At 40.7% G+C, this 27,698-nt stretch overlaps 1 protein-coding gene across 1 annotated transcript; it reads left to right on the forward strand.

The window, feature by feature from the left end:
* On the forward strand, positions 1 to 27,404 carry KCTD3 (potassium channel tetramerization domain containing 3). Its single transcript, XM_086460627.1, has 18 exons — positions 1 to 74; positions 4,423 to 4,476; positions 5,952 to 5,997; positions 6,871 to 6,944; positions 7,412 to 7,470; positions 7,651 to 7,731; positions 8,435 to 8,575; positions 9,837 to 9,927; positions 12,537 to 12,727; positions 16,633 to 16,748; positions 20,652 to 20,739; positions 20,859 to 20,975; positions 22,032 to 22,202; positions 23,370 to 23,525; positions 24,496 to 24,592; positions 26,041 to 26,225; positions 26,328 to 26,466; positions 26,822 to 27,404. Exons 1-18 carry the CDS (start codon positions 1 to 3, stop codon positions 27,402 to 27,404), a joined length of 2,463 nt encoding a protein of 820 aa, XP_086316753.1.
* Positions 27,405 to 27,698: the final 294 nt, after the last annotated feature.

Here is a 27,698-nt window from a genome sequence, read left to right on the forward strand (position 1 = left end):
ATGGCGGGGAACGGCGGCGGCTTCGCTGGCGCGGGAAGCGGGGAGATCATCCAGCTCAACGTGGGCGGCACCAGGTGAGCGAGGGTGCGGGGAGGGGGACGACAGGCCCCGGGCCCCGCCGGCGGGCCGCTGCGGTCCCGCGGGGCGGCGGGTGGTGGCCAGCGCGCACCGGCGGGCACCGGAACGAGGGGGGGGGAGCCGCGCTCCGTGCGGCCGGCCCCTGCCGGGACTCTGCCCGAAGGGAGGCGCTGCCCGATCGTGCCGGCTGCTGAGCCGGCCCGGCGGCTGCTCCAGCGCGGTCCGCCGGGGCTCTGTGGTCTGGACGTGGTGCTGCCTCCGGGAGGGCCTGGAGAAAGCTTCACCCAGCTTATCGCAGGGGGGCTGGGCCAGGGGTACCTGGAGGCAGCTAGGGGAAGTGTTGGCAGCCCTGCATAGTGCCTGCCTGCGGTGTCTGGGGTTTCTGGATACGTGCTCCAGCTATGCGTCTTGTCTGGTGGGCTCTCTGAGTGTACTGCCGCTTTAGGAGTAGAGGACGGAGGGCTTGGCTTTGCCATCAGATCCATAGGTTTCTAGTAATCAGCCTGTCTCGCAGCTTCAGAGACTAAGGTATCTAAAAGGTTGGTGTGATACTGCTGCTATCAACCAGAATAAAGAATTGTATTGTATTCGAATGTACGCTTGAAGTGTGGAAGATAGCGTGTGTAGGCATTTTGGCAAGCTGCGACAGGATTGTGGGACAGCTGTGGTTAGAGTCTGTGTGATAAATAGTGCAAATGTTCTTGTCAGAATGCTCAGGAGTGAAATCATTCTGATTGCTGTAGCTAGTGGAAACTGAAGTAATGTGTCTTCTTGAGGCTGCGCACAACACGAAACCAGCTGTAAGTAGTAGGAACTACTACTACTACTGTTTTAAGAATTTTCTTGCATTACCTGGAAGATGAACTTGCAACTTGTAGTATTAAACTAACTGTATGTTGCAGCCTTTCTTAAAGGGCTGCCATAAAAATTGATGCAAAATTCCTTTGTTATAGTAAGACATTAAGAACCTAGTTCAGCCCAGAGAAGCTGCTTGTAACTTGCATAGGCAAAACTCGCCTGTAATAATGCTTTCAGGATAACTTTGATGTTGGCTTGGACCAGATTTTGTGTTATGCTGAGTAAAGTTCTTTAGTGAACTCTGTCTCTGAAATTATAGGCCTGTTCATCTTTTAGGTTTTTGTTACAAGTGGAATCACAGAGATGCTTCAGTCTCATAATTTTAAATGCATATTATTTATTAAGTGACTCTGCAGAGAACAGAGAATTATGTACAGGGCATGAATTAGGGAAGAAATACACATCCTCAGAGGGCTTGCCTACACAGAGAGGTATGAAGAATAAGGCAAACTAGCAGCTGTATGTATTTCATATCTAGTTGAAGGTCTAGATTCTATTCAACAGATATCATTTGGATGTAAGGCGCAGAAAATGTGTGCATGGGCATTTCCCTTTTAATAGGGAGACAATGTGTAATAGTACCTCTGTGTAAGAGATTTTGGTCTTCTGCAAGTTCAGCTTCGCTAGTAGTGTCTGTATTCTTTGAAAAATGTATCTGAGCCAGGTTTTTCAGCCTGCAAAGGCGGGTGACTCAAAGCTGACAGTGGAGTAGGTGATCTGGACAGCAAATGGAGGGGAGCATGCGATACTATACATGTTTCCTCCTCTTCATTAGTTCCTGTTACCCTTCCTGGAAACCTGAACCTCTTAGTTTTGTGTAGAGTTGTATGAGAAGAGGAAATTGGCACTCTCCTTCGTCTGACAGTAGTTGTACTTAGGAGCATCTAGTACAGAGACCCAGGCTTTCCATGTTCTGACACAAGGTTCCCACTGCTCCTTGGGACTGCCAGAGCATCTCTGTTGTGTGCGGTTGCTCCAACGGTTCCTGGTCTCAGCTTTTCTGGATTCCTTTGCTGGGAGCACAAGCCTCTTGCGTGAAATTACTGTAACAAATTTAGTGACTTCTCTTGACTCTTTATCTCCTTCTGGTTCTAAGATAACTCTACAAGTGCAATAGACTATGAAAATGATTGGTTTATAATTGACGCTTACTATGTCTGTTTCCAGTTGCCTATATTTTCTTTAAAATAACTCTAGGCTGCCACCTGCTTAAGAGTATTTGAGGATATTGTACTGGGTTTGCCTCATTTTCTTCATACGATGCCTATCTGACCGCATGTTAGCTGCATGGAGCTGCAGATGCACTTATTCATGTAAACGTTGCTAGCTAGACTTCTTTCTGCGTCCTGGAAAGGAGGACTCTGACTCATTGTTTACATAGATTAATGTATATGTATTAAAAGTTGTAAAGTACATGTTAGTATGTGGTATTGCTTACTAAACAGGTACCATAGTGCTAAATCACAGACAGAAAATCCTTGTGCTATCTAAACCCACTGATAAAATTGCAAGGAGACAAACATGGAATCAGTTGATGGCTCTCTTTTCTGTCCTCCTTATTGTGTAGCTTGTTCTGGCACACCTTCTAGTCCCGAATGTTTTGCTGCTAAGCTCTTCAGCTGACTTGGGAAATGCTAGAGTGGAACCCAACTGGTCAAAACACCAACAAAACTTGAATCTTGACACCTCTGAGTAGTTGACTGTCACTTACGTGCCTGAATGCAAACGTGCTTCCAGGTCAGAAATTGTGCTGTAGCCTATCGGGAAGATAGTTTATTGCATCCTCAAACATTTTTTCAAAGATCTTGAATGTCTTATGGTCACAGCAGACTCCTTTATTGCTTCAGAATTAATTTAGCATTTATCATTCGGTGTTACAGAAGATGACAGTTAGCTGTGGTTCTAGTACTTTTTCCATATGTTTCGACCTATACACACCTTCCTGGGAAACCATAAGTCCTCTGTTTTTTTTTCTTTTTTTTTTTCTTTTTTTTTTTTTTTTTCCCTAAAAACACAAAACTAACTCAAAGTTGTAAAGTATTTAAAGTATCAGACAGTAAAAGTCTTTTATCTTGTGACGACCTTTAAAAGGGCTGACTGGTGATGCTGCATCTATCTCCATAGTTACAAGCAGTGTCTGGTTAATCTCAGATAAAATTCGTATTTTCTATTATGCACACACTATAATATAGATAAATCAATCATCCCTTACTCTTAGAGGAGGGTAGTGATTTGTATGACTGATGATAAAAGCTGTGCAAAACTGCAAATATAGTTAGAACTCACTCCCCATTTAAATAGTAAACTGCTTTGATTCCCTTTCATTTTTTAATTTTTTTTTTTCGTAGAAAAGGCTTTGTGTGTATTTGTGCTTAGAATGCTGATACGGCAGATTTTCTGTTAAGAACAGATTTGTCATTGTTATACTTGCAGCAAGAAGCTACGCAATCCACGTTTTATGCAGGATAGTAGTTCCGTATAGCCTTTCTGCCTCTTGAGGGGTATGAAGTAATGCTTTTGTTTATGTCTTTTTCTTCCTCCAAAAGTGGAAAATACAAGCAGTGAAAACCAGATAAATTATGATTAAGTACTTTTATTCCAAAAATATTTTGTAATGTAATTGTGTACTATGTGCAAAGTGGTCATGGAATCATACTTTTGCATTTCCTTTTTTGATTCCCATTAAGAGGTCACCATAGGTTTCTTAGTCATGGTACTAGTAAGAGGATACATACAGTCAGAGAGCTGCTGCGGAGCATGAGCTCATTGTCCCAGGCTGCCATTCCAGTTGTCTTCCTTCATGTGAAAGCAAAACCAGAAAAAGTATAAAGGACTTCATAGTTGTTTATTATGTAAAATACTGTCTGGCATTATAAATAATACTATAATTTATATTATTTCATAATATCAGTATGATTCAGAGTAAGTATTTTCTTACTTTTAACTGTTATTCTGGGACCTTGGGCCTCTTAAGAGGGCCCGCATAACAAAATAGCAAATAATTAAAGTTACTGTAAAATATTAACTTGAAGCTTATTGTAGTTTTTTGCAGTGCACTGTGTAGCACCTTTTGAGCCCTAAGTAAGGGTAACGTGCAGTTAATGACAAATGTGGCACACTGTTAATAAACTTACATTGTAGTGGCTGCTTTTTTTCTGTGTATGTGTTTTTGTTTTGTTTTGTCTTTTTCTTTTTCAAATGTTAACGTTGACAAAGTATGAGAAGCAGAACTGTGGGATGTTTGGGGCAATGTTTTACAAACATATAAAGAATGACACTCTTGTAGACTTTGGACAGTCCTGCCTCATGCTCAAGGACAGTATGTGCAAAGAATGTGCAACTTCTTTGACTCTGTGCAGGCATTTAAAGGTTCTCAGACTTCCCAAACACATTTGATAGCTTTGTAGGACAAGTGAAAGTATTTTGATAAAGCAGACTTCCTTTGAATTTTACAGCTGACTCTAATCTTGTAACTTTGTTTCCTAGGTTCAGCACCTCAAGACAAACACTGATGTGGATTCCAGACTCCTTTTTTTCAAGGTATTTGTAATATATCATCACATTAAACAAAGACAAATTAACAGTAATTTTAAAAAAACATTTATGTTCTCAGTTCCTAATTTATGCTGTAAATAGTGTTTTGGTGTGGTGTTTTTTTTTTTTTCCGTAATGCTTTTTCCCCTGTCTCAAGCAGTGGGACAGATTCCTTTGAAATAAGCTGTTACCCAAAAGCTGTCTTCTGTTGTGAATGATGCAATGACAGCTTATATGTGCTAGAAGAGTTGTGACTTTGTAGACGGAGCGTTGTGGAAATAAGGTTCCAGATCTGCAGGAAAGGGAGATGCCACTGACTCTATTACTGCGGCTATTGTGATCTTACTGACCATACACAATAGCTGCCTTTAATGTTTGGGGGTTTTTTTTGAGTTATTGCTGTACCCTGAGTTAACTCAATGTTTTGAGTGTTTCAACTTGTGGTACAGGAAGTTTTGAATTGTTAAACATCCTTCTGCTAACTTCTATCTCGCTACCATTGCTACTTCTGTAAGCTGTGCTGCTTACTGTTTGAACCCTAGTAATTTTGTGCTGTAGTTGCTGTACCTCTGTCACACCAGTTAATCCTAAACACATAAAAGAAAATCTAAAGGCTGGCAACTTTGCTTCCTTACATGTCATTTTTGTACTGTAGACTTCTTTCCCAATAAAAGCCTGGCTTCTGACGTAGCCAGCATTACCTGCTCCTGTTTTACTGAAAAGTTCAGATAAATACAGTGCCAGGGAAATGTCACCTTCTTTGAGGCATGGAAGGAAAGGCACAAGAAGGAAGTCCCAAGCTACTGCCCAGTCTCTCAACACTAAGTATATTATCTAAGGAGGTTGTTCTGAAAGTCATCCAGTACTGGAAAATCTGAGAGGTAATTGTCATCCAGACTCTGATGGAATCTTGAAATAGAACTGTTGATGTTAGTTAGTCTGCTTCCTACCTGTAAAACAAGGTTTTGGTGTTGTGTTTTATACGGGTCTGGAACAAAAGTACTTTGATCTGATGGGAGAGAAACTTTGAAGTAAAGTTGTGTAAAGACTCCCTCACCCCATTCTTGCCCAGTGAGTCCTTCCAGAATGGATTGCTTGCTCTTCCTTTATGCTTAGCAGCTTTTACTGATTTACTAGATCGTAACAAACTACACAGCCCTCTGGGTGCCTGGGAAGACTTTTCCATTCTTCCAGGCTAGGCCTCGTGTCTGTTTTCTTTGGGAATCTGAAGGTCCTTATGATGCAGCTCTTAGCCTTTCCTTAGGCGTGCACGCATCACTCCTTTGTTCAGGAGAGACACTTCGCTCCCCCCAGCATTCTGCCCTACCATGGCAGTTCTCTGTGCCGAGCTACACTCTTTTACCGAAATGCAACTGACAATACACAGAGAGAGCAAACTGAGTGAGTGTTGCTTGGTTTTGTCTTGTATTGGTGTTAGTACATTTCTGAGTGACATCTAATGAGGTTTTCCTGTGTTTCAGTTTGCTGAGTGGAAGAATTTCAACGCTCAAGGATGAAACTGGTGCTGTGAGTAATAAACTTACTACTGATAACTCATTAATTTAATGTTATGCTTTCAGTTAGGCTCTCTCCTAAAGACTACTCACTGTGGGTGCTAACAGAAGTTACACTGCCAGAGTCAGTCTAAACTTTTGTGAAAACTGGGGACATCTCTGGGTTTCTTGGTTCTCATCTTCATTCCAAGATAAATGAAACTGGAACAATGTGCATAATTTTGTGCTCATTTTGCATTGTACAGACAATGCAGAGACAGCAACTGTACTTTCTTTAAACAGAATAACTGCTACTTGCTGTATTGCAGAGAGATGTAGTTTTCATTGGACAGCTATTACATATGTAGTTCAGTAATACTGGCACAGAAATGTAGCCTTTGTTGGCAAATATATATAGCAAAATAGCCGTTTCAGTCTGTGTACATGCTATTCTTAAACGGGAAACTATAGTTACGGCAATGTTGTTGAGGGATGGTAAGGCACACAAGTACCTTGCTAAAAGTGTAGAGGTAGTTGTAATGGTAATTGACTTAATTAAAAAAAAGTCTAAATTTATCTTGAGATCTTACTACACTTACTACATTCTGAACGCACGATAGAAAGCGAGAGTACCCATTGACCTTTTTGGAGACTCTAGAACTTGAAGAACACATTTATTAAGTGTCATCTATTTGCAGCAGTGTTTGTATGTATGTCTTTTAAGAATGTTGAATTAGTGGATGGTAAAACAATAATGAGAGCAAAGGAGAGGTCCAGAAACTCTGGGTTATGTTTGTTTGCTGACTGCCCCATCTTCAACTCCTCTTTCCCATGCTCAGCCTAAAAAAGCATTTCAGTTGATGATTGCTGCATAGTAATGCTAAAGTACAGCAGTTTTTCTTTGCAGATATTTATTGATCGAGATCCAGCAGCATTTGCACCCATTTTAAATTTTCTTCGCACAAAGGAGTTAGATTTACGGTAAGAAGTTCTAATTATTTCAAATGAAAATTAAATCAGATGCATTAGGAAACTTTTTCAAATTAGGGTTGTTCGGTTCTAGTTGGGTGCCTCATATAAGACTCGGCTCACTGGTAGGTTTGGGGCCATGTCTGGAGTATGTGTGTGGTGTGGTGGAGGCAGAAATGTTAGCATTGTATTTTGTTAGTGGATTCTTGTAATTTAAACCACTTCTGGCAATGTATTTCTTTGTTGTTTCTGTATCCTTATTTTAATGAAAGATAATTAGCATTAAGATAACTTTGAAATCTCAAACATCAACATGTTGAATGCATTTGTGGTAATTCTATAAACTATTGGGTAGCTTGATGTTCACACTGTGTAATATCTAGTTATATGCAAGTATTTATATTCAGGGTATTGGCTCGCATTGTCCTTGTGTTATTTGTTGATTTGAAGTTTTTTTGTTTTGCTTTTTCTTTCTCTAGGGGAGTCAGTATTAATGTTCTCAGACATGAAGCTGAATTCTATGGAATCACTCCTTTAGGTAACTTTCCTTTTTAATATGAGGTCATCTCATTCATTACTGTAGTAATGACCCACTTACAAGTCACAGGCAGTTGGGACCCTGAAGATTTTCAAACTTACTGATACAAAAGGTTATTTGAAATAATGTAATGTTTCCTAGGAAGTGAAAACTGTGGTCATATCTGGTTTTCCTCCTTAGTGAGAAGATTGCTACTGTGTGAAGAACTGGAACGCTCATCTTGTGGCAGTGTCCTTTTTCATGGTTACCTGCCTCCTCCAGGTATTTTTGTATTCGTGCTCTGATGTTGCTTGCAGTCACTTACTGCCTTAGTTTGTGGGGGTGACTGGCTGAGGTAGTTACTCTAGCTATCAGACTGTCCAGAGGAGGCTTTCCTGTGGAAAGATTAAGGTGAATGGTTGAATTAAACATTGTTCTGATTCAAAAACAAGGCTTTTATCTGTATGCTGTTTGAAATGGCATATTTAGAGTGCTGAGCAGGGAGTTGTGGGCATGTTCATACTAAGCAGGCTGTGTTTGGTAGCAGAGGTTCTTCAAGTACCTTTCGGTTAAATGCTATAAGCATGGAGTGCTTTCTCCTTTCTGAAGGTGTGGTTACTTTAGGTGCCCTATGTCTAGATGACAAATCATTGCAGATAAGCTTTCCTTAACCATATGAATACTTGTTAGGTTTTTACTTCTCTATAGAGATGGACACAGTTCATGTGTTAACCTGAAGTCTAGGGGATATCTAGCCAATTGTTGACGACTTTTCTGGAGATAGTTCTGTAGGTTGTGAATGTCAACGTAGAGAGTAAAAGCATTTTCTGTTTCAGTGTTACAATACTGCCTAATTCTTACAGCATATGCATTAGAGTTTAGATCAAAGTGCACAGGTATTCATCCTGTATTTTGAAACTGAATAAGTATCTGTTATTTTGCTAAAGTTTATGGAGTGGGACAAAACATCTCTTTTCTTTTATAGGCATTCCTAACCGTAAAATAAATAATGCTGCTGGGCCACCGGCTGATGTTAGAACTGGTCAAAACTGCACCGAGAGCGAGATTCATGGAGGTGGAGTCCAACCTACACTTGCTGGTACTGGGGAAGGTACAGTCAGGCTAGGTGAGGAATGTCAGTTTTAAAACCAGAACAAATTGCAAAGATGATTGTAACTGGGAGATGATAAATGAGTGACTACTTCTAGTTTCAGTCTGTTATTCTATGTTTGCCTGAACTTACATTGCTGAATACTTACTTAGACACTTTTCCCTATACAGTATTACTGCTGCACAATCAAGACATGAGGCTAAGACAGAAAGCAAATCAAAGTTCTTCATGCAGTCCTAGTATGGCCCCTTACACAAATGTCTACACTGTACTAAAGCCAGGATAAAAAACGGACAGACCAGTCTGTGGTCTTTGTTCAGGGCCTCCTTCCTGCTCTTGCACTTCTTTCTTGCTCCTGCTGCCTCTCTTGCCCTGCAAGAGTCGAGTCTTTAGAGTAAAGATAGTCTTCAGTTGTTTGACTGTATAGAGTACTTTCCATATAAAATATATAAACCCCATAAATGATAGGCTTGAATTCTGTCATTTTCCAGCTTTTGACTTTGCAAGCAAAATGGTGCTGTTAGAAGTGTCGTATTTCCGTTATAATTGTGTAAATTGTAGCAGCGTTAGGAAGATCTAGAGTGTATTAAAAGGGGAATCTGTATCCGGGTATAAAGATAAATGGCTGATTCTTATTTGTGAGTTGCTGAGCTTTGGAAGAGGGAAGTCTTGGGGAAAATGAGACAGAAGATGCAGTCTTCAGGCATTAGTTCCTTAGCATATCAAGGCTGAGTGCTAACGCGGGGAAATGCCATAACCACTCTTTTCCAATGCCATCCAACACTTCTGCCAAACCTAATTTAGTTATAGATCAAAACCAGGCATGCTCCCACTGGATAATAAATGGAGGAACTATAGGTATTCTGAGATACTGAAAACTTCAGTTTAACAGTCTGGAACAATAATACAGGGTTGCACCAACTATTTGGAAAGAACTTCTACAAAAGAGAGCATTGTTTCTTATTTGATAACAATCCTCAAATTTTTAGCCATTTTGTAGGCTTTAAAACTGGGGCATGCATTTGCCTCTTTCTCCTGCTGACCACTTCGCATTGTAGTGACTGAGATGAAATGTCTCCCTTCTGTGTAATAGCTGTAAGAAATGTGAGGAGTAATATTGCTCACTAGAATCTATCTGAAAATGTTTCTTAAGATATTTCATTATCAAAGTTTTCTGTTGCATGTCCTAGCAGAGAGCTCTGTCCTGTTCTAGATGTCTCTGCTCATTTTCTAATGTGCATCACTTGACTGACTTGAGCTTTGTTGTTGTCTTTAGGATTTCCTGTGGACCCACGGAAAGTCCTAATAGTAGCTGGCCACCACAATTGGATAGTAGCTGCCTATGCTCATTTTGCTGTTTGCTACAGGTATGAATATGGTTGCTTCTCAGGTTACTGAAATGTTAAAAAAATACAATCATTTACTATGAGCAAAGCAGAAAGTTTGCTTTACTCTGAAATGACAGGAGGTCACATGCATTCAGTCTGCTCCTAGAAAGATGAGTTGCTGTTTTTATTCATGCAAATAAACTGCTTGATAGGAACTCAGATTTGCTGCTTTGATGTCAATTCTTGATGCTGTTGCAAAAGCAATGGACTCCAATTTAACTGCTTCAAAAGCCTGTTTTAAAGCAGGGTTTTAAATGAAAGATTAATTTTAAAAGTTCTGCTTACTCTATATGGGTTTGAAGACAGTCTGTGAAGTTAGACTGTTAAAGAACTTGAAGCAGTTAATGGATTTTTGCTACATAAGTGATGTACCTTGTCTTAAACTTCAGGGTTTTTTGGCTTCACAGAACTGTAAGCACTTGCTGCTTCACCTGGATGGCTGAAAAGTATTTTTAAATATCTTGTAAACAAACTGGCTATTTTTTAAGATCAGGTGAGGATAAGTTACACCTTCATATTACAGAAGCTGTTTTCAGTTTACATCTGTTAGTCTTGATTTAATTGGTGGCTGTCTTTTCAGTGGAAAACAATGTTTTAACAAGAGGTGTTGTCAAAAACAATCTGAGCACTTCTGTCATAGTGTGGTTCAGAAACAGACGGGAGAATAAAGAGTATAATGTGAATAGCTTCTTTCTGGTTACTGCCAAGCTGAAGCCATAGTTTGCTGCCTTTTTCACTCTGTAGAATACTAATTTACTTGCTTAAACTAACTTAAATCACGTCTAACTTCTCTTTTGTATTCACCACTGCAATTTGTTTTGCTTTAATTTGTACTAAATGTGGCTTCTCTTGCTCTATTTAATGTTCTTGTTTTCAATTATGCTTAATATGGTCTGACTGGAGAAAGAGGCAATGATTTGCAATTGTCTTCATGCTAATTGTCCCCTCCTTAGGATTTTATCTCTGACTGTTTTCCTTGGATGCTAGCTCAATTTAAATGAAACATTCTGCCTCTTTCCTGCTTGGTAATCTACTTAATGAGACTTGTTACCATTGAACTTAAATCATTAGTGATGCTTTTGATGAAGCATGTCAGACTTGAATGGTTGCTGTAAGAGGGCGCAGGTCAAAATGCCAATTTAAAATGCTGCTTTTCTTCATAGTGACTCAAGGTAGCAGTCTTGTGGTGTTTTGATTTTTTTTTTTATTTTCTGGAACTTGAAGGAACTCTAGAAATACAGTGGTGGAATTTTCCCTGCTCCATTTTGCTCTTATACAGCTTTTGGTAACAGTTTATTTCCCCCTCTGTATTGCATCTTGGTACCTCTCTGGTTCTTATGGCTTGACAGGTGAATTTGCCCAGACTTTTTTGAATATCTAGTGTTTGAGGAGACAGCATATACTTAAAACTACTTTCCTTTACCCACAAATTTAAATCTAGCTTGCTTATCTGGTACTGCTGTGATGCAGTCAAATGATGCAATACCAAGATTCTTGTTAGTAGTATTTTAATATAAGTGCAACATCTGAATTTTAGCCAGAATCACTTCTCAAAATAAGTGGTAATTTGTAGTGAATCAATGCAGTAAGAAATTAAATATATTCAGGTATTTAGTTTTGTGACTTCCTTTTAGGCTGCTTGTAACAGATACTATTTAAAATACTTAAGATACTTATTTTAGTAAAAAGCTACAGCAAGGCACAGTGCATCCTAAAGACAGTATTTTATTTTTTTTTTGTCCTTTGAAGTGTGACAGAAGTCTTTTAAAATTTGATAATAAAGCTTGTGAGACAGGCTTATGGCTGTTGCAGTCCTGCTCTTAAGTCACTTCACTACAACTTCTGCATGCTGTATGGGTAGAGCACAGTGATCTGTGGTGCTTCAGCTCCAGGCAGCATGTAATGCTGAAGTGAAAGAATGGCAACAATGGCAAAAAATACTAGATATGTTTCTGCTTTCCACGTTAACATTTATATAATTTGACTGCTGAGATTTACTGTGCTTTAGGTCAGTTACAAAGTATCTAAATTATTGCCTGCAATTAAATCAGATACATGATGCCTGAAAAGCACAATTTAAGTCTTTTAAAATTGCACAGGCAAATGATTCTGCAAAAATAAAGCTTATAGTCAATTCAGTATTATCTTTTTCCAGTATACCATAAACAGAAAATGCAACTAGATAGCACAGCTTTATGCTAGGGTGTGAGGGGGTGTCTTACATGATATATAAGATACCTTGCCTTAATAGGGATTTCTTCTAAAGTCTTGTGCTGAACCTCACTATCTAGCATGTGTCTAGCTCGAGCTTTTGTCTTGGTCTTGTAACTTCTGTATCAGATGTGCTTATATGAGAAAAAAGGCCATCACAGAGCTCTAGTATCTGCAAAGCACTGAAATAATATGCGTTATCAGACTTCCAAGGAAAAAAAAAAAAACGCAGCTCTTTTAGACTATAGTGTTTAACTAGAATTTGAAGTTTTGTGGCTTAGCCTGTAGTGCATCATCCCTGTTGGTTCAGGCTTAGACTGAGTTGTCTGTTTCTGAATCTCTAACTTCTGCTCTCTGTTCCCTCCTTGCCCTTCCAGAATCAAAGAGTCATCTGGGTGGCAGCAGGTGTTCACGAGTCCCTATCTGGACTGGACAATTGAGCGAGTGGCTCTTAACGCGAAGGTGGTCGGAGGACCTCATGGAGACAAGGATAAGATGGTTGCAGTTGCCTCTGAGAGCAGCATAATCTTGTGGAGCATTCAAGATGGTGGTAGTGGCAGTGAAATTGGTAACTATAATTGCCTGGATTTTTTTTTCTTGTGTGTGTGTATGTGTTTAATCAGCAAGCAGTCTGTGACCTTATTTTGAGGTATGTATGATCCATAGTGTTCAGAATTCACTTTCATAAAGTGAGAAAACAAGCTCTAGTCAGCAACCTGTCAGAGCATAATAACTTTCTTTGTCATGCTAGAGTCGTCCTTTCTCAGGATCAAAAAAGATGGAGAATAAAAAAGTAGTCTGTTTACTGAACAGATACTAACTACTAATTACTATTCAGTTTGAGGTTTTTGTGTGAAGATGCAAATTAAGAGTTAAACTTTCCCTGGACTTCCATTTGAATCTAGGCTATACCACAAAGCAACTAAGTTGCTGAGATGAAAAGCTACAGATACTGAGAGATTCTGCTCTTTTCTTTCCTTTGTCTTATTAAAGCCGTATTTTTACATGGAGATGACTAAAAAATTTCAGGTCTCTGTCAAATGTAGTACATAAATAGAATTTGGAAGATGAAAATTTCTTCTTTTTATAACTTGAGTGTCTAGATAGGGAAAAAATGCACTCCACTGCCCTAAGTATACAGGAATTACTGCTTGTACACCTTGGCACTGAAGGACACACAGTTAAGGAGGCTTTAGAAACAGCAAGAAGACATTTTCAGAAGTAAATATTCCTCGGTACTGATCTGATGGCTTGTCTGACTCACTGTTGTTCAAATACAGGGCAAATTTTGAAGGCAGTGAGGGGAATGGTATTAGGAACTTCTTCTAGCCTAATCCCTGGTGTTTGAATAACTGCTGTTATGCCAGTAATGTCTGTTTCCTCTGGCAGTGGATACTGCTAACAAAGTATGACAGCAGCCTCCTTATGTGGGCACTTTTCTCTGAAACTTAATGCTGAGTTAATTTGTTATTAGATGTATCTCCATAGTTAAAGTCATGAGAATTAATGTGGTTATTAATTAAAGTCAAAATGACCAAATTCAAGTTTTGATCCATATGCCTTTAAAAGGAAGAGCTTACTTGAAAGATGCTCAGGCAATTTTTAGCTATGTTAATGGCTGTCACTTTTTTCATGCTTGAATGAGTGGAAACACCAAGTCAGATTTGAAGATGGGGAAAGATAAAGGTCTTGCATGAGATAATGCAGCTGTAGACTTTTATTGTGACTCATAGAGTTCTTGTATATAATCATGGTCAGCAAAACAGAAAATGAGGAGTATTAAAGAAAAAATAAAATGGAAGGTGTGTCTAACAGTTGAATATGAAATATCTTTATTAAACAGGGAGTAAATGTTCTACTTGAGAAGCCTTTTCTTCTGTTATACTCCCCTTGACCAGATCTTAAAGGCAGGGAAGAGTTAGCATGACAGCTGTGCTCTTGTAATGGGCATTGCTTTAAGCACTATGCTATTGCATTCCTCCAGCATTTTCTGGTTTGACTCGTGTTACCTTGGGATTTGCAATAAGATACGTGAAGCAACGTCTCGGATTTTTTTGAAATCAATTGTGAAGAGACACAAAACCCATAAGTGGACTTTTACTTCAATTAAAAACTCCAAAATATGCCAATGTCATAAGGTTCTGATAACAGCCTGTTAACTGAACATGGCAACAAAACTGAAAGAAAGTTTTGCTAAACAGGCTGTACTGCATTGAAGTGACTTTGTTGAACAAAGGAAATGCTACTTGGGGCGGGGGGGAGCAGAGAGAACATGCCTGCAGGATTGAGTCTTTAGTCTGACTACCACTGACCAAAATGCACCTTTTCTCTCTTGGATAATAAGTCATGTTGCTTAGTGTAAAAAAACCTAAAATGTGCTTGTGTTTAATAGTAAGAACTTGAATGTAGCTGTCTTGTTTCCTTGTAGTGGCAAATGCTCGCAGTCCTGCTTTGTGTTAGAGATATAGTACATTGCTGTCATCTTGTGAGAGAAACTACTTGTTCCAAACAGTCGTTGGAGCCTGGCAACACCATCCTTAGAAAATTGTGTGGGCTGGCATCTTTGTGATGGAGCTCTCCCAGAGCGCTCTCTTTCCTTTCAATATTACTTAGATAAGACACTGCTGCCGGACTGCTGCTGTAAGCAGTATTTTACTGAGAGGGACCCTTAAGACAAGAGCCTGTCATTATGTATGGCATTGTCTCCCCTGTGGATCGGTCTCAAGATTGTTGAGCCTAAGCAGGACTGACACTTCAAATTCCTCCAGACCATTCAAGCTGTCTTCCTTGATTTCCTTGAACCTCATCCTTCTCTGGAGTAATCAATTGTAGTTGTTTCTGTGGATTTTTTATTATTGCCTTTTTCATGTGCCCTGTACTGCTGAATCTTATCTGCGTCAAATGATTGTACTGTGCCCTGGAAAACAGTTTAGCATCCTAATTAAAACATAAGTATATATTGAGCTTCCTGAGGTTTCTTCTTGGGGTGTAACAGAGGGCTGCTTCTTTGTTGGGAATGGCACTCTGTTCACTTGAATTGGTCCAAAACAATAAAGAAATTTTCCAGTTGTTGGGTACTCCTGTTTTGAAGACATCTGTCTGCTGCAGTTAAAATATATTAGTGAAGAGTAATACAAATATGTAGTGAGCAGTATGGAATAGGAAACTTGTGAGTGAAGCTTGACAGTTGGTACTGTAATGTATCCCCAGTAGCAACGACCTTTCTACTTACCAGGCAGTAAAACTTAGCCTGGAATTGCTTACAAACTGAGTTACTTACAGGGCTGGTTTGCTGACTTCATAGCTGGCAAACTTGGAAATCATCTCAGATGTTTTAGTTTGTCAGAACTTTTAAATACTTGGTACAATAAATAGTACAGAATGTAGTATGCTATCCAAGTTTGCAGTTCAGTTAAAAAAATATTCATATTGGATCTATGATGAGACTAGGAAGCTCTAAAAAGAGGAAAAGCTCAGATGTTAAGGCCTACCATAACCATAGTAGTGAATGCCTGTCATGTTCTGCAGAGTTTTGGGGTTTTTTTATTCAGTGAAATGTTCTTGATGCCACATTTGCTGTATTTGGAAGGCCAGCATTTGCTGGTCAGTCTTATCTTCCAGATTTGAAATAGTATGTGATGATGGGTGAAACTGGTTCCCTATATAGCTTAGTTTTTTAATAGCCTGTGCTACTCATGGACTGTAACCAAACTTAAAAGTTCTGGAGATGAAAAGAGAAAGAAAGAAAGAGGCTTTTTCAGGCTGCTTATTTTTCTGGCCTCAAATTTTTCTGCTAAAGGAGAAATTTGAATGTCTTCAAGTAGTGTCACATTGGGGCTGTTCAGTCTCTTCCCAAGAATAAGGATGAAGCTTTGTAGCTTTAGTTCTTGGTATTTAGTTTCTCAAATGTTTTCAGACTATGTCTATTTGATTGGACCTTAAAAAAAAAAAAAAAGGCAATGAGAACTTGTAATACTTTAGAAGGTAATTGCAAACTAGTATGGCACAAACTTCGCTGTCTAACAAAGACGATGAAATTACTGCTTCTTAAATGATACTTAGTAGTCACATATTAAAAAAACAACCACAAAACAACTGAAAAAAGTCCTGCTTGCTGTAATAAGATTTGTACTTATTGTTTAATGCCTTAGGATGTATAAAGCCATTTGAGAACTTGATGGCTGCAGCAAAATAAGGAATGCATGTTTTGCGTGGGCTGTTCTTCCTTCTCTTGCCTCCTTTCTCCTTCCCAAGTAATGATTGCATGAGCAGAGATGACATCACGCTGCCATTTAACTCAATGGAACCCAGTTTCCTGCTTGAATGGTACCTCAGCATACTGCAAATCCAGTTTTAGCTGTTCTTTACTTGGTACTGTAATAAATGTGATGTGATAATAGTGGAGAGAGTCCATTGTTACTGGTTTTTTCTCTTTATTTTAGATGAGCTTCATAGACTCTTCATTTTTTGTAGGAGTGTTCAGCCTTGGAGTCCCTGTAGATGCTCTCTTCTTCATTGGCAACCAGTTGGTGGCTACAAGCCATACAGGGAAAGTGGGAGTGTGGAATGCTGTGACTCAACATTGGCAGGTGTGTTCAATTTTCTGCATCACTTTTAATAAGCTGGTATGTCTTTCTAGTAAAAAGAGAATAAAATAATCTAAAATCATGTGTGAAATGCTTGTCACAAGGTTTTCAGCCCTGACTTGTGTTACGGAGTTTGCCACCTTGGTACCTGAGTATTGTGCTTGTGAGCAGAATATTGAATTGTTTGATGGTACTACCAAGCACTTTTTAGACTTCCAAATCAATGGATGTGGTGTGATTTAAATATCAAGTGTGTATATATTTAAACTCTTTTGTGGATTACTAACTCTGTAAAAATTCACTAGGATCATAGGAAACAAAAAAAAATGTGGGGAATGTGTGCCGGCAATTTCTGTACTATCTGAAAGATGACAACAAGAAGGCAGTCTGATATCTGGGGTTCTCACAAGTTGTTTTACAGTGGGAGACTTTAAAGCACCATGTATATTTCTGCTGAAAAAGATGTCTGTCTTGCATGTGGATGCTTCTGGCTGCACTGACATTATTCCTGTTGTCAGAATGCATATTAAATAGAGAGATCCTTGGAGTCTGTATGAGTTTGAGAAAACAGTCAAGCATTCATGTGAATAACAAAGCTTGTAACAGCCAGATGTACATCTTTGTGGCACAAAACTTGGACGCAATAAAAATCCCGAAATTGCCTTGCAAATCTCAAGAGGCAGAACTGACCTGAGGCTGCTGCACTGTTAGCTGACTAATTCAACCCTTAAGTGACAGTCATGCTAACAAATAACACAGATAGTAAGCATGGGATAGCAGTGCTGCTGCAGCAGGCACAGACATGTTAGTATGGTCTTGAATTAAACAAAACGTTATTTAAAGCTGTATTGATGCCTTGCAAAATCTTCTGATAAGAGACAGCTTAATGCTATGTGACGGGGAGGCATTTGACAATATTTTCTAAAGGAGCAAGTCATAAGGAATAAAACCCCATGTCCCATTCACCATCTTTGTTTCCAAAGAAAGGGGAGCCATAAAAATCTTTCTGATCACATTAATAGTTCCTCAGTTTGATAGACCATTCCTTTGGTGAAAGCATTTCTTGTTGAAGAGTAGAAAATCTTTAAGAGGGGCTTATATGCCAGGATGTCCTAAACCCGAAAAACAAAACCCCCAAACAAAGACAAAACCAAAACATCAAACAAAACCCAAACCCACAAACAAACAAAACCTACGCAAATCTAACCAGTTTCAAGGTGTTTTCTGCACCTCAGGCTCTTTTGTTGGTAAGGAGAGAAAAAACCCACATCTTCCTATAGGTCTTCATCTCCCTTTTAGAACATGTTGTTCTTTAACAACCCCATAAAGACTTAGGTGGCAGAGTTGTACCTCCTGACCTTGAAATTCCTTATGAAATACATAAGTTGCTCATAGCTCTGGACTTAGGATGTAATCATACTTGCTGCAGTGAGAGAGGTTTTGAAGAACAGAATATGCCAATGCCCCATTTCAGACCAAGAACTTCGTTTCTTTTCAGGCTTTCTTTCCTGATGCCTTTCTAAGCTCGACTTTAAGGAGGGTTAGTTTGTGTGAAGCTATCCTTCCTTACATTGTGATTTTTGTATTTGATGTATTACACCTTGAAGATGTAACTCCTGCCTCTGCCTCTGGTTCTCACATCATCTTCCCATCTTGGAGATCTGAGCAGACTAGCTGAGATGGTTTCCTTAGTACTTACTCCTCTGGCAATGTTTCAGTTGCATGCAACAAAAAGAGGAGGTTGTGGGTGCTAGATACATCAGTAATGAAATGCTTAGCATAGGAGAGCTTAAAGGAAGCAGAATATTTAGTGTTACAGAACAAGAGGCAGCATAAAGCAATAGAGTATGACAGAAAAACTTAAGTCTGCGAAGTGAGGATTCTCACTGGCCCTGTTTTGCCAGTGACTGTGTATAGGGTTGCTCTGTTTCCTAATGGAAGTTCACACCTTGGCAGGTGCAACTGTTGAATCAACTCTGGTGTTCCTATCTCTGCTGCAGAAGAAAGGATTCTCCCTTGTTTTGTATGATCTCTCTGAGCCAGTCAGCCTCTGCTGTTGGCAGCACTGTGGATCCTCTTGCTCAGACCTCTCCTTCTTGCAGTTGTTATGCCTTCTGCAAGGTGATGAGTAAAGTGGTGTATCAGCTGATGGGTTGCCCCTACCTTCATTACTTTTGTAAACTTTTTGCAGATGGAAGAGCTTCTATATATACCTTTGATCCATAGAACCAGAGAGCGCACTGCACCTTGATCTATAGACTCTTAGATGCTGAGACTGCTTAGCAGTCTTGCCTTTCTGCTTTTGTACTACTTCATTAAAGTAGACTGAGAAAAAAAATAAATCTTTTAAAACCAAGTTCTGTGGCCCAGATTATTAGATGCCTTATTTAATTAGGTGTAGTATGAATTTGACTGTGGGGAGGGGAGGGTACTTCAATAGCTGTATCTGAAAAAGTACTGTGAAAGCACTGAGATCAAGAATAGCAGTTCTTTTCAGTAATTGGAAAGGATCCTTCTCCAGGTCATTCAATCATCAGTTATATGGGGAAAATCCAAGTGCTTTCCAAGAACAGTTTATTTTCAGCATTGGATCTGTGCTGAATTACGGGTGAACATGAGAGAGGCATAGTTCTTTAAACAGAGAAAGGAGGGAAAGTGCCTCTTTTTTGTTTTGTTTTCTCCCTTCCCCCCCCCCCCCCCCCCAAAAGAAAAAAATGCTGACGCTGTAGTCATGTTGCAGCCTTCTCTGTAAGGCTAAGTAATAGGCGTAGAATATATTTTAGGAGCTTGCAGATTATCATTAGGTTAGGAATGGCTACTGGTTTAGAGTGCTAGTGCTTTGGGATGCGGGGAAGTTTCTTTGGTTGTTTTGGCTTGCTTTTATTCAGCAGATCCATTGTAGGTATTTTGCAAATGATTTTGCAAGTCTCTGAAGCAATTGGAAGGACGCCACTGGTCAGAGAGAAATGAGGAGCTGAAATTTCCCTGAGTTAGTGTTCAGTGTCATTAAGTGGACTGACTGAAACATACGGAGTACAGGAGAAATATTAAGACTTTGTGCATGTTTGAGTGCTCTGGATAAAATGGCTTTTGGCTTTTTTTTTTCTCAGGGCTGAAGCAAAAAAGAATTGTTTGAGATAGGGGATCATACCTAAGATAAGCTAAATTTGTCTGAAATCTCTGTCCCACTGGAGGGGATAAGCACACCTTTTGATCCTAGAGGGTAAAGAGCACGCATTCTTAATCTTTCATCTTAAATTGTAGACCACTAAGTAAAATATGACATGGCTGCTTTCCAGTTTACTTGGTGTGGATGTGTACTGGAAGTGGGAAATTGTAATGGGCCAAGAATTTTTTTTCCCCTCATTATATATCTGCTAGAGGCTGAGATCTGTGTAGAGGCGGGCACAGGGACACAACAACTAGGGGTCAAGGAAGGCTTGGAGAAGCAGTATCTAGTTCCTTTGCCCAGCAACCTCGTAAGGAGTTGTCAGAAAGGGAAGAAGGGATAGGGCAGAAAGTGTGAAGTACACTCATTTTGTATATTGGAAAAAAAATCCCCTTTGGAAGATGTGGTTTGGCTGCGAAACTCTTAAGCTTTGTGTCTTCACATGGAGAAGGATCTTCCAGAGCAGTTGTGCTCACTTGTCTGCGTGCTTCTGCTGAACATCATGACCTAAGATCTGGTTTGGTAGAGGAATGGGATCTACCGGCAGTACGTCAAGTTGAATGCTAATGCTGTTGTGTGTGTGAGTGCGTGTGCAACAGCTTCAGACCAGTACCAAACTCAGGTGTTCTTGAACAAAATGTACTGAAAATGTCTGAAAACTGAGATAGTAGTGAGCTAATTTCTTGATTTTTTTTTTTTTTTTAAATTTATTTTTTTTTCATTTCTGTTTGCACTAGGTTCAGGATGTTGTTCCGATCACAAGCTATGATACTGCTGGGTCTTTCCTGCTGCTGGGCTGTAACAATGGCTCTATCTACTATATAGGTAAGAAACGGGAACAGGGGTGGTACTGAGCAGCTTTCTTCTTAAACTCTTCAGTTGGTCTAAGTTGCCTCAGAATAACTGTCTATTCAGAGTAATAAACAAATGTCTTTTCCCCGCAGACATGCAGAAGTTCCCATTGCGAATGAAAGACAATGATCTTCTAGTGACAGAATTGTACCATGATCCCTCCAATGACGCTATAACAGCACTCAGTGTCTACCTCACACCTAAAACAAGTCAGTATTCTGTCACTCTGTCTTCAGTGAGAGTCTTACAGGCGCAGGTTTTTCTTTTTTCTAAAGAAAGGCTTTTTCTGTTGCTGCATAGCAGGGCTAAAGCAGACAAGGTAGCCCTTGACATAAACAATGAATTTTGCTTCATTTAATCATCTTCAAATGAATGATGATCACTAGGCATAACTGTTACCCCTTACATCTGTACATATGTGTAAATAGGTACATGTACTTGCATGTATATGTGCATGTGCTTGTACATCATGCATTATATTAGTGTATAACGTAATAACATAATGCATCATATTTTAATGCTTGTGCACAATGTACCTTTGCCGGTTTTAAGCCTTTTACACAAGATATGCACCTGGATTATGAATCGTACTCACTGAAATAGTTCATGGGGAACTGGGAGGGGGAGACAACCTTGCTGTTGTATCTAACCTTATAACCAATATACTGAAAACCATGTCCATATGCAGCTGAATGATGCTGAGCTATTGTGTCTATATGCACTTTTGTAATCACAAAAATAGTGCAGCTGTCTTTTAAATTAAGAAACAAACAACCCAAAACAAAGAAACACCCCCCCCCACCACCCCCCCAAAAAACCCCAACAAACAGACTGGGAGAGAGTGGTTGCTCACATAACAGTGACACTTTTTAACTATAGTCCTCCCTGCTCTTGCCTTGCTTTCCCATTTGCTTCCCAGTAAGGCAGAAAAATAAATGGTATGTGGCATGTATTGACCACATCGCTGTGAGGAGTGACGAAATACCAATCACATGACCATATCACCGTGAGGAGAGAGTGGGAGAGAAGGCTGCTGTTAAGACAGGGTTGAAGAGCGTAGCATAGAATCGAGCAAGTGTTGGGTTTTTTTAGTGGCAAAATGTCCTCTCTGTTCATGGGAAAAATAGAGAGTAAACAGTGTTTAAAATAAACATGTATCTTACCGTGAAGGCTTGGAAATACTGTTTTCTATTCCCTCATTCCCTGGCCCCAGTAAGACAAGCTTTCATTCCTGGGGGGAACAACCATGTTCTTGCTTGCTTCAGGTGTAAGCGGCAATTGGATTGAGATTGCATATGGCACCAGCTCTGGAGCAGTGAGGGTGATTGTACAGCACCCTGAAACAGTTGGGTCTGGGCCTCAGCTCTTTCAGACCTTCACAGTTCATCGAAGTCCTGTTACGAAGATCATGCTCTCGGAGAAACACCTTGTGTCAGGTAATCTTTTCTGTGCACAAATTTGTATTGGTGGTTCTCCTCTCCTCCTGAGCAATGAAGTGTTTGCATGCATTGCTTTGTAACTTGTCTTGTTCCCACATGTGATAGAAATGAGTTGGACAGGTTTGGGGGTGGGGAGGGGCTAGATTGGCTTGGATCCCCTTCTTAAAGTGAGCATTCTTCAAAGCCTTTAGCAGTTAAAAAGCCAAGATTTTATTTGACCAGAAACTGGAGGAAATAACTCTTTCATGTGTGTCTTATTCCAAGGTTCCATTTGTGGAAATAAAAGAGTTTGTAAACAAATGTATCCCTGTCAAGTCTTATTGTTGTGGGCAAGTCCTTTTGGACTTGTCTTCTTTTAACAGCCTTTCAGGAGCTTTCTGGGTTGCAGCAAAATGTGCACCATCTCTTCAGCCTTAGAAAAAGCCTTCCCATGGCTTCAGAGGGCTGTCTGTGTTTCATCTCAGCAGTCTCCCATTGTTTATTGTGCTGTCCTATTTGTCCTATATTACGTGCAGGCAAGTGTCTTGCTTTCAGGGAAGATGCAGTCACTCCTCCCTCTGTAAAAATCTATTTCGTTCAGAATCCGTTAACGAGGGCATAGCAGAGAACAGATTTACTTTCTGCTGCTATCCCAGGTTTTTTTTAAAAAAGTAACAGGAAATGTGATATCCAGTTATACTGCAAACAAACAGCCCAGAGGTCATCTGTTCACCTGCAACTTGGTGCTAAACCCTCAGTGCCAGGAAAGGGCGTACCTGTATGTAGAGAACCGAGGAACTGATGAATGAAACAGAAGAGCACTGTTGTGTGAGGAGGGTTCTGCAGCCAGGCTGCTCTCATGACATCTTGTCTTAGCATCTGCACACAGAGGATGAAGTGTCCTGTAGGCCGCTGGTGCTGACTCAGTCAGACCTTAATGTTGCGTTCCACCTGCATCCGTTTGTTTGTTGAATTTCTGAGGGAAGAAACAAAACTAATAGGAAACAAGACGACAATTTGTAGATTGTTAGATCGTTGTCCGGAGATGCTGTGTGACCTGACATTGAGCGATCAAGGAGAATTCAGTCAGTCTTGAAAAGCTATTGTATAGAAATCATTAGAGAAGTTTATATCAAAAGTTTTGTCATCCCTTGTAAATGTTATTTTACGTCTTTTCCTTTCTAGTTTGTGCGGATAACAACCATGTACGGACATGGACTGTGACTCGGTTCCGGGGCATGATTTCAACTCAGCCAGGCTCAACACCTCTTGCATCATTCAAAATCTTATCCCTGGAGGAAGCAGAGAGTCATGGCAGTTACTGCTCTGGAAATGACATTGGTAGGTTGTCTCGCAAGCGCTCTGCACAGAGACTATACATTCACTGGTCTCATAAAAGCTTAACAGACCTCCAACCCTATAACATGCAAGCCAGCTGATGGGTGTAAGCTCTTATATGCTGCTCTCCCCTTGCAAAGATGGCAGGGATCTGTAAGATTCACCTGGAACTACTCACTATTTAGGCTGTATAGAGTCGGTACACTTAAAAGGGCTTACTCTGAAGGTGAGAAGAAGGGAGGAAAAACTTTGGAACACAGGTACTATGTCTCTTCCTTGAGCAAATTGATGTAGCCTTTCACTTTTTTCAGCACAGGAGACTGTATTAAAGCAGATGAGCATAGCAAGGTTTGGGTATACAGCAAATTGCCGTTCACTGTTACCTGGGGTTAAGTGATGCTCATGTGAAAAATTCCTAAATGACTTTGAAGTTGTGACAAAGTTTACTGAAGCCTTGAAACTGCAGAGGCAAACGGTGCTAGCACAGTGCTATAGCAAGATCCTGAAGGAATGCACATCGGTGCAGACAGGTAGTCTAGATTCCTTTGTGGTCTGAGCCTTGCAAATGAACCTTTGATGAACAGGATTCCCTGTGAATACAGCGTGGGGTCAGTACTACGGCAAGAAATGTGATAAAGCCTTTAGACAGCTAGGAGCTGCAAAATAAGAAAGTACTTATTGTTACTATGAAGGCCTAATGTAGGGTTTGTACCGACATGCTGGTTCCTCCAGGAACATGCAGGAAACTCAAGAATGGGTGTCCTTTAAAACAAAAGAACAAAAAAGATCTGTATCTCGAGAGGCTTCTAACCATTGGATGGCTTTTTTAGCTATTAGTTATCTTTGGTTCCCTGGTCCTGATGCTTTAAATTGCAGTGGTTGTATCAATATGAGTTTGGGTCTTCAGGAGTGCGTGGGGAAGAGGGTGAGGGAATTGAAACAAACAAACAAATGATCTTTCTTTATTCTCTAGGACCCTTTGGTGAACGTGATGATCAACAGGTGTTTATCCAAAAAGTTGTTCCCATCACTAATAAGCTGTTTGTAAGGCTGTCTTCAACTGGCAAAAGGTACCTCCATGTTGAGGGTTTTAAGTGGGGAAGGAGCAGGAATGTTCAGGTGGTGGGGTCTCCCATCCATTGAGGATGCATACAGCATCTTAGCAAGCTTCCGATGTGCTTGACAGCTCTGGCTGAGCTCTGTGTGTTACTAACAGAACTGTACTTGATGACCTAGTATAACCTAGAAGCCAAATGGCATTTTGAAAAATGCAGTATCAGAGGCTCAATTCATGATGGCTCACCTGTTGAGCTCTCAGAACAAATGTTTGATTGTTTGCTTCTACAGAATCTGTAACTCTCAGCCATGGTACCGTGCTAACATTAAATTTTACAAGTAATGCTTGAAGTTGCTGGTGGCAGGGATTATGCTGCTCACAAAGGTAGACGGGGAAGCAGTTTCCCTCTTCCTTAGCACTTGACTTTGAAGATATTAGAACCTTTAAAACTGGGAAACTGTGTTCTAGGTCAGCTGTACACAATTATTTACTTAGGCTTGACTTCAGCATATTCTACTGCATTGCTGCCAATGTAGTACAAAAAGTTGCCAAATAACCACAGCTGCTTTTCTTCCTGTTAGGCTAGGAAGATGGCAAGAGATCAGAAAAGATAGTGCATCTTGGGTCCATGCTTCTTACTATTCTTGCATCTCTTGCCTAATAGCTTTGAATCTGGGTGAAAATGTTAGTGCCTTAATGCTGTTGGCATCTGAATTGAGGACAGAAGCCCTGCGGATTACTGATGTGCTTACTGATGTGGGGTGTTTTTTCTTTTTTTAATTTTCTTACTTCGAGCTAGATTTGTACGTAGTGGAGAGTTTTATTAGATTACTTATTTTGGCAGTTCTTGGGTAAAAACTCAATACAAGGGGGCCAGTAAAACAAATTACTGTGGATATGTGAGGTTCTGGTGTGGTTTCTGGCTCAGCAGTTTAGTTTTGGGAGTCCTTTTTCTCTTACTCCCCACACAAGCTTCTAAAGTAAAGGGGGAAAAAGAGATGGAGATTGGCCATGTCAAGTGACACTGCAATTGTGATAAGACAAAACCTATCAGTACAGAGAACCTTGGCTTTGTAATCCTTGGATTTTTTGCCTATCTTTTATGTGGTTAAATGTGCTGTTCCTGCAGGTTTGTTTTCTAGAGTGTCTAGCATATGAAGGGGCTAGTTGCTGTCATTCTTGTGAGAGCCTTAGGTTTCTAATCATTACAAACTGAAAATGGACATCCAACGTATATGGGGGTTCCCTAATAGAAATAAACAAGTAGTAAGACTGGAGATGGATTATGGGGAAGGTACTGTCTGCAGCTGAGCAGCATGCTGGTCACGCAGGGGAAGGAACTTTGTCTTTTTCTAATGGCAAGTTTGGTGCCTTCTCAGAAAATCAAAACAGTGCTGACTTCACTGGCCAAACCCTGCCAGGCGCAATTGTTTTGATAACGTGGGGTTTCTCTTCCTGTAGGATCTGTGAGATCCAGGCAGTGGACTGCACTACCATCTCGTCATTTACTGTGCGAGAATGTGAAGGATCCAGCAGAATGGGCTCCCGGCCACGCCGCTACCTCTTCACTGGGCATTCGAATGGCAGCATCCAGATGTGGGACCTGACCACAGCCATGGACATGGTTAACAAGAGTGAAGACAAAGGTAAGCTGTGTTATGCCAGGACTGTGGTGTGGTTCTGTTTCTGTCCTCACACGGGCGTGGCTATGGTAAATGGACTTGGGCATTAAGAGCTGTCTCTTTCAGATGTTGGAGGCCCCACAGAGGAAGAGCTGCTCAAGTTGCTTGACCAGTGTGACTTGAGTACATCTCGCTGTGCCACACCCAACATCAGTCCTGCCACCTCAGTAGTTCAGCCAAACCGGCTTCGGGAGTCTAATTCCAGGTAAGTGACCAAGGGTGGCTCTGGCTGCAGCCACCAAAGCTTTTACCCTTCAGGTAGGCAAAGAGGGCTTTGGTGACCTGAATGCTGTAGCTGAGCCCCCGACTCCATGCCCGAAGTGTCTTGAACTACACACGCATACTCCTCGATTTCTCTTGGTTTATATGTGTGCAGATTAAAGTGTTCTACGGGAATCTGAAGTGAGTGATCTGGAAGCCTTTGGGTGGGGGTTGTGACGAGTATATTGCTATTTTAGCGGGAGTGGCAGTGATGGGCGGGAGCAGAGCTTGCACAACAGGCTGCTGTTCTCAGCCTAACATCTGCTCTTCTCATCCTTGGTTGTTTTTCTTTTTTGAAGCCTCCAGTTGCAGCACCAGGAAACAATCCATGAAACGGCCACCTATGGTTCTGTGCGGCCGTACAGGGAAAGCCCCCTGTTGGCAAGAGCCAGGCGGACGGAGAGCTTTCACAGTTACCGGGACTTCCAGGCTTTTAACTTACCCAGCAAAAGCCCAACAGAAAAGGCAGCTGCTGCAAATGGGAATCCAAGCCAGCCAGAGGCCAGGAAGGCAGCAGCTGAGGGCAGTGCCGCTGAGAGGAAGGCAGTCCTGACAACAGCGCTTGAAGTGCGAGGCACAGGCGTAACAGATGCAGGCGGCTGCTGCAGTACAGAGGGTCACCGTCTGCCAGAGAGTTCTCTGGACCTCAAAAGAAGAGGACCAGAAGAGGAGAGTGAAGCCAAAGCAGAAAGTAAAAAGAAAATGGGGTTTGAAGGAGCTGGCTTCTTGGGAAGGAAGAAAGTGCCTCTCCTGGCCTCTGCACCAGCCCTTGCTGAAGGTGGGCCTGAATTGCCCGGTGCAGCTTCTCCATCGCCTACGAAGACAGCTGCTTCACCACGTCACCGGAAGAATGACTCATCCTGCCAAGACTATGGCTTGTGAAAACATGACTGGTGGCAAAGATGAGGTGCACGTGCCCTCTGGCTGGCAGCAGGCATAACATTATGTGTTGTGGGTTGTTTCTTGAGTGGGACTTTGTTCTGATACCCAGAATAAAAATTGTAAAGTTACGGAAAAGTACCTGGCTGCTGCCAAACCTTTGAAGGGTTGTCCACCTCAACGTGTGGCTTTATGTAATGCTCCAAAACGTAGTACGGTACTTGGTCCAAAATATTGTTGTGCATTCTTGCGTAAATGTGGTCAGGCATGTGGTATGTTGTGATTATTTTTGTTTTG

This window comes from Leptosomus discolor, chromosome 2, assembly GCF_034619465.1.
Source record: "Leptosomus discolor isolate bLepDis1 chromosome 2, bLepDis1.hap2, whole genome shotgun sequence".
NCBI lineage: Eukaryota > Metazoa > Chordata > Aves > Leptosomiformes > Leptosomidae > Leptosomus > Leptosomus discolor.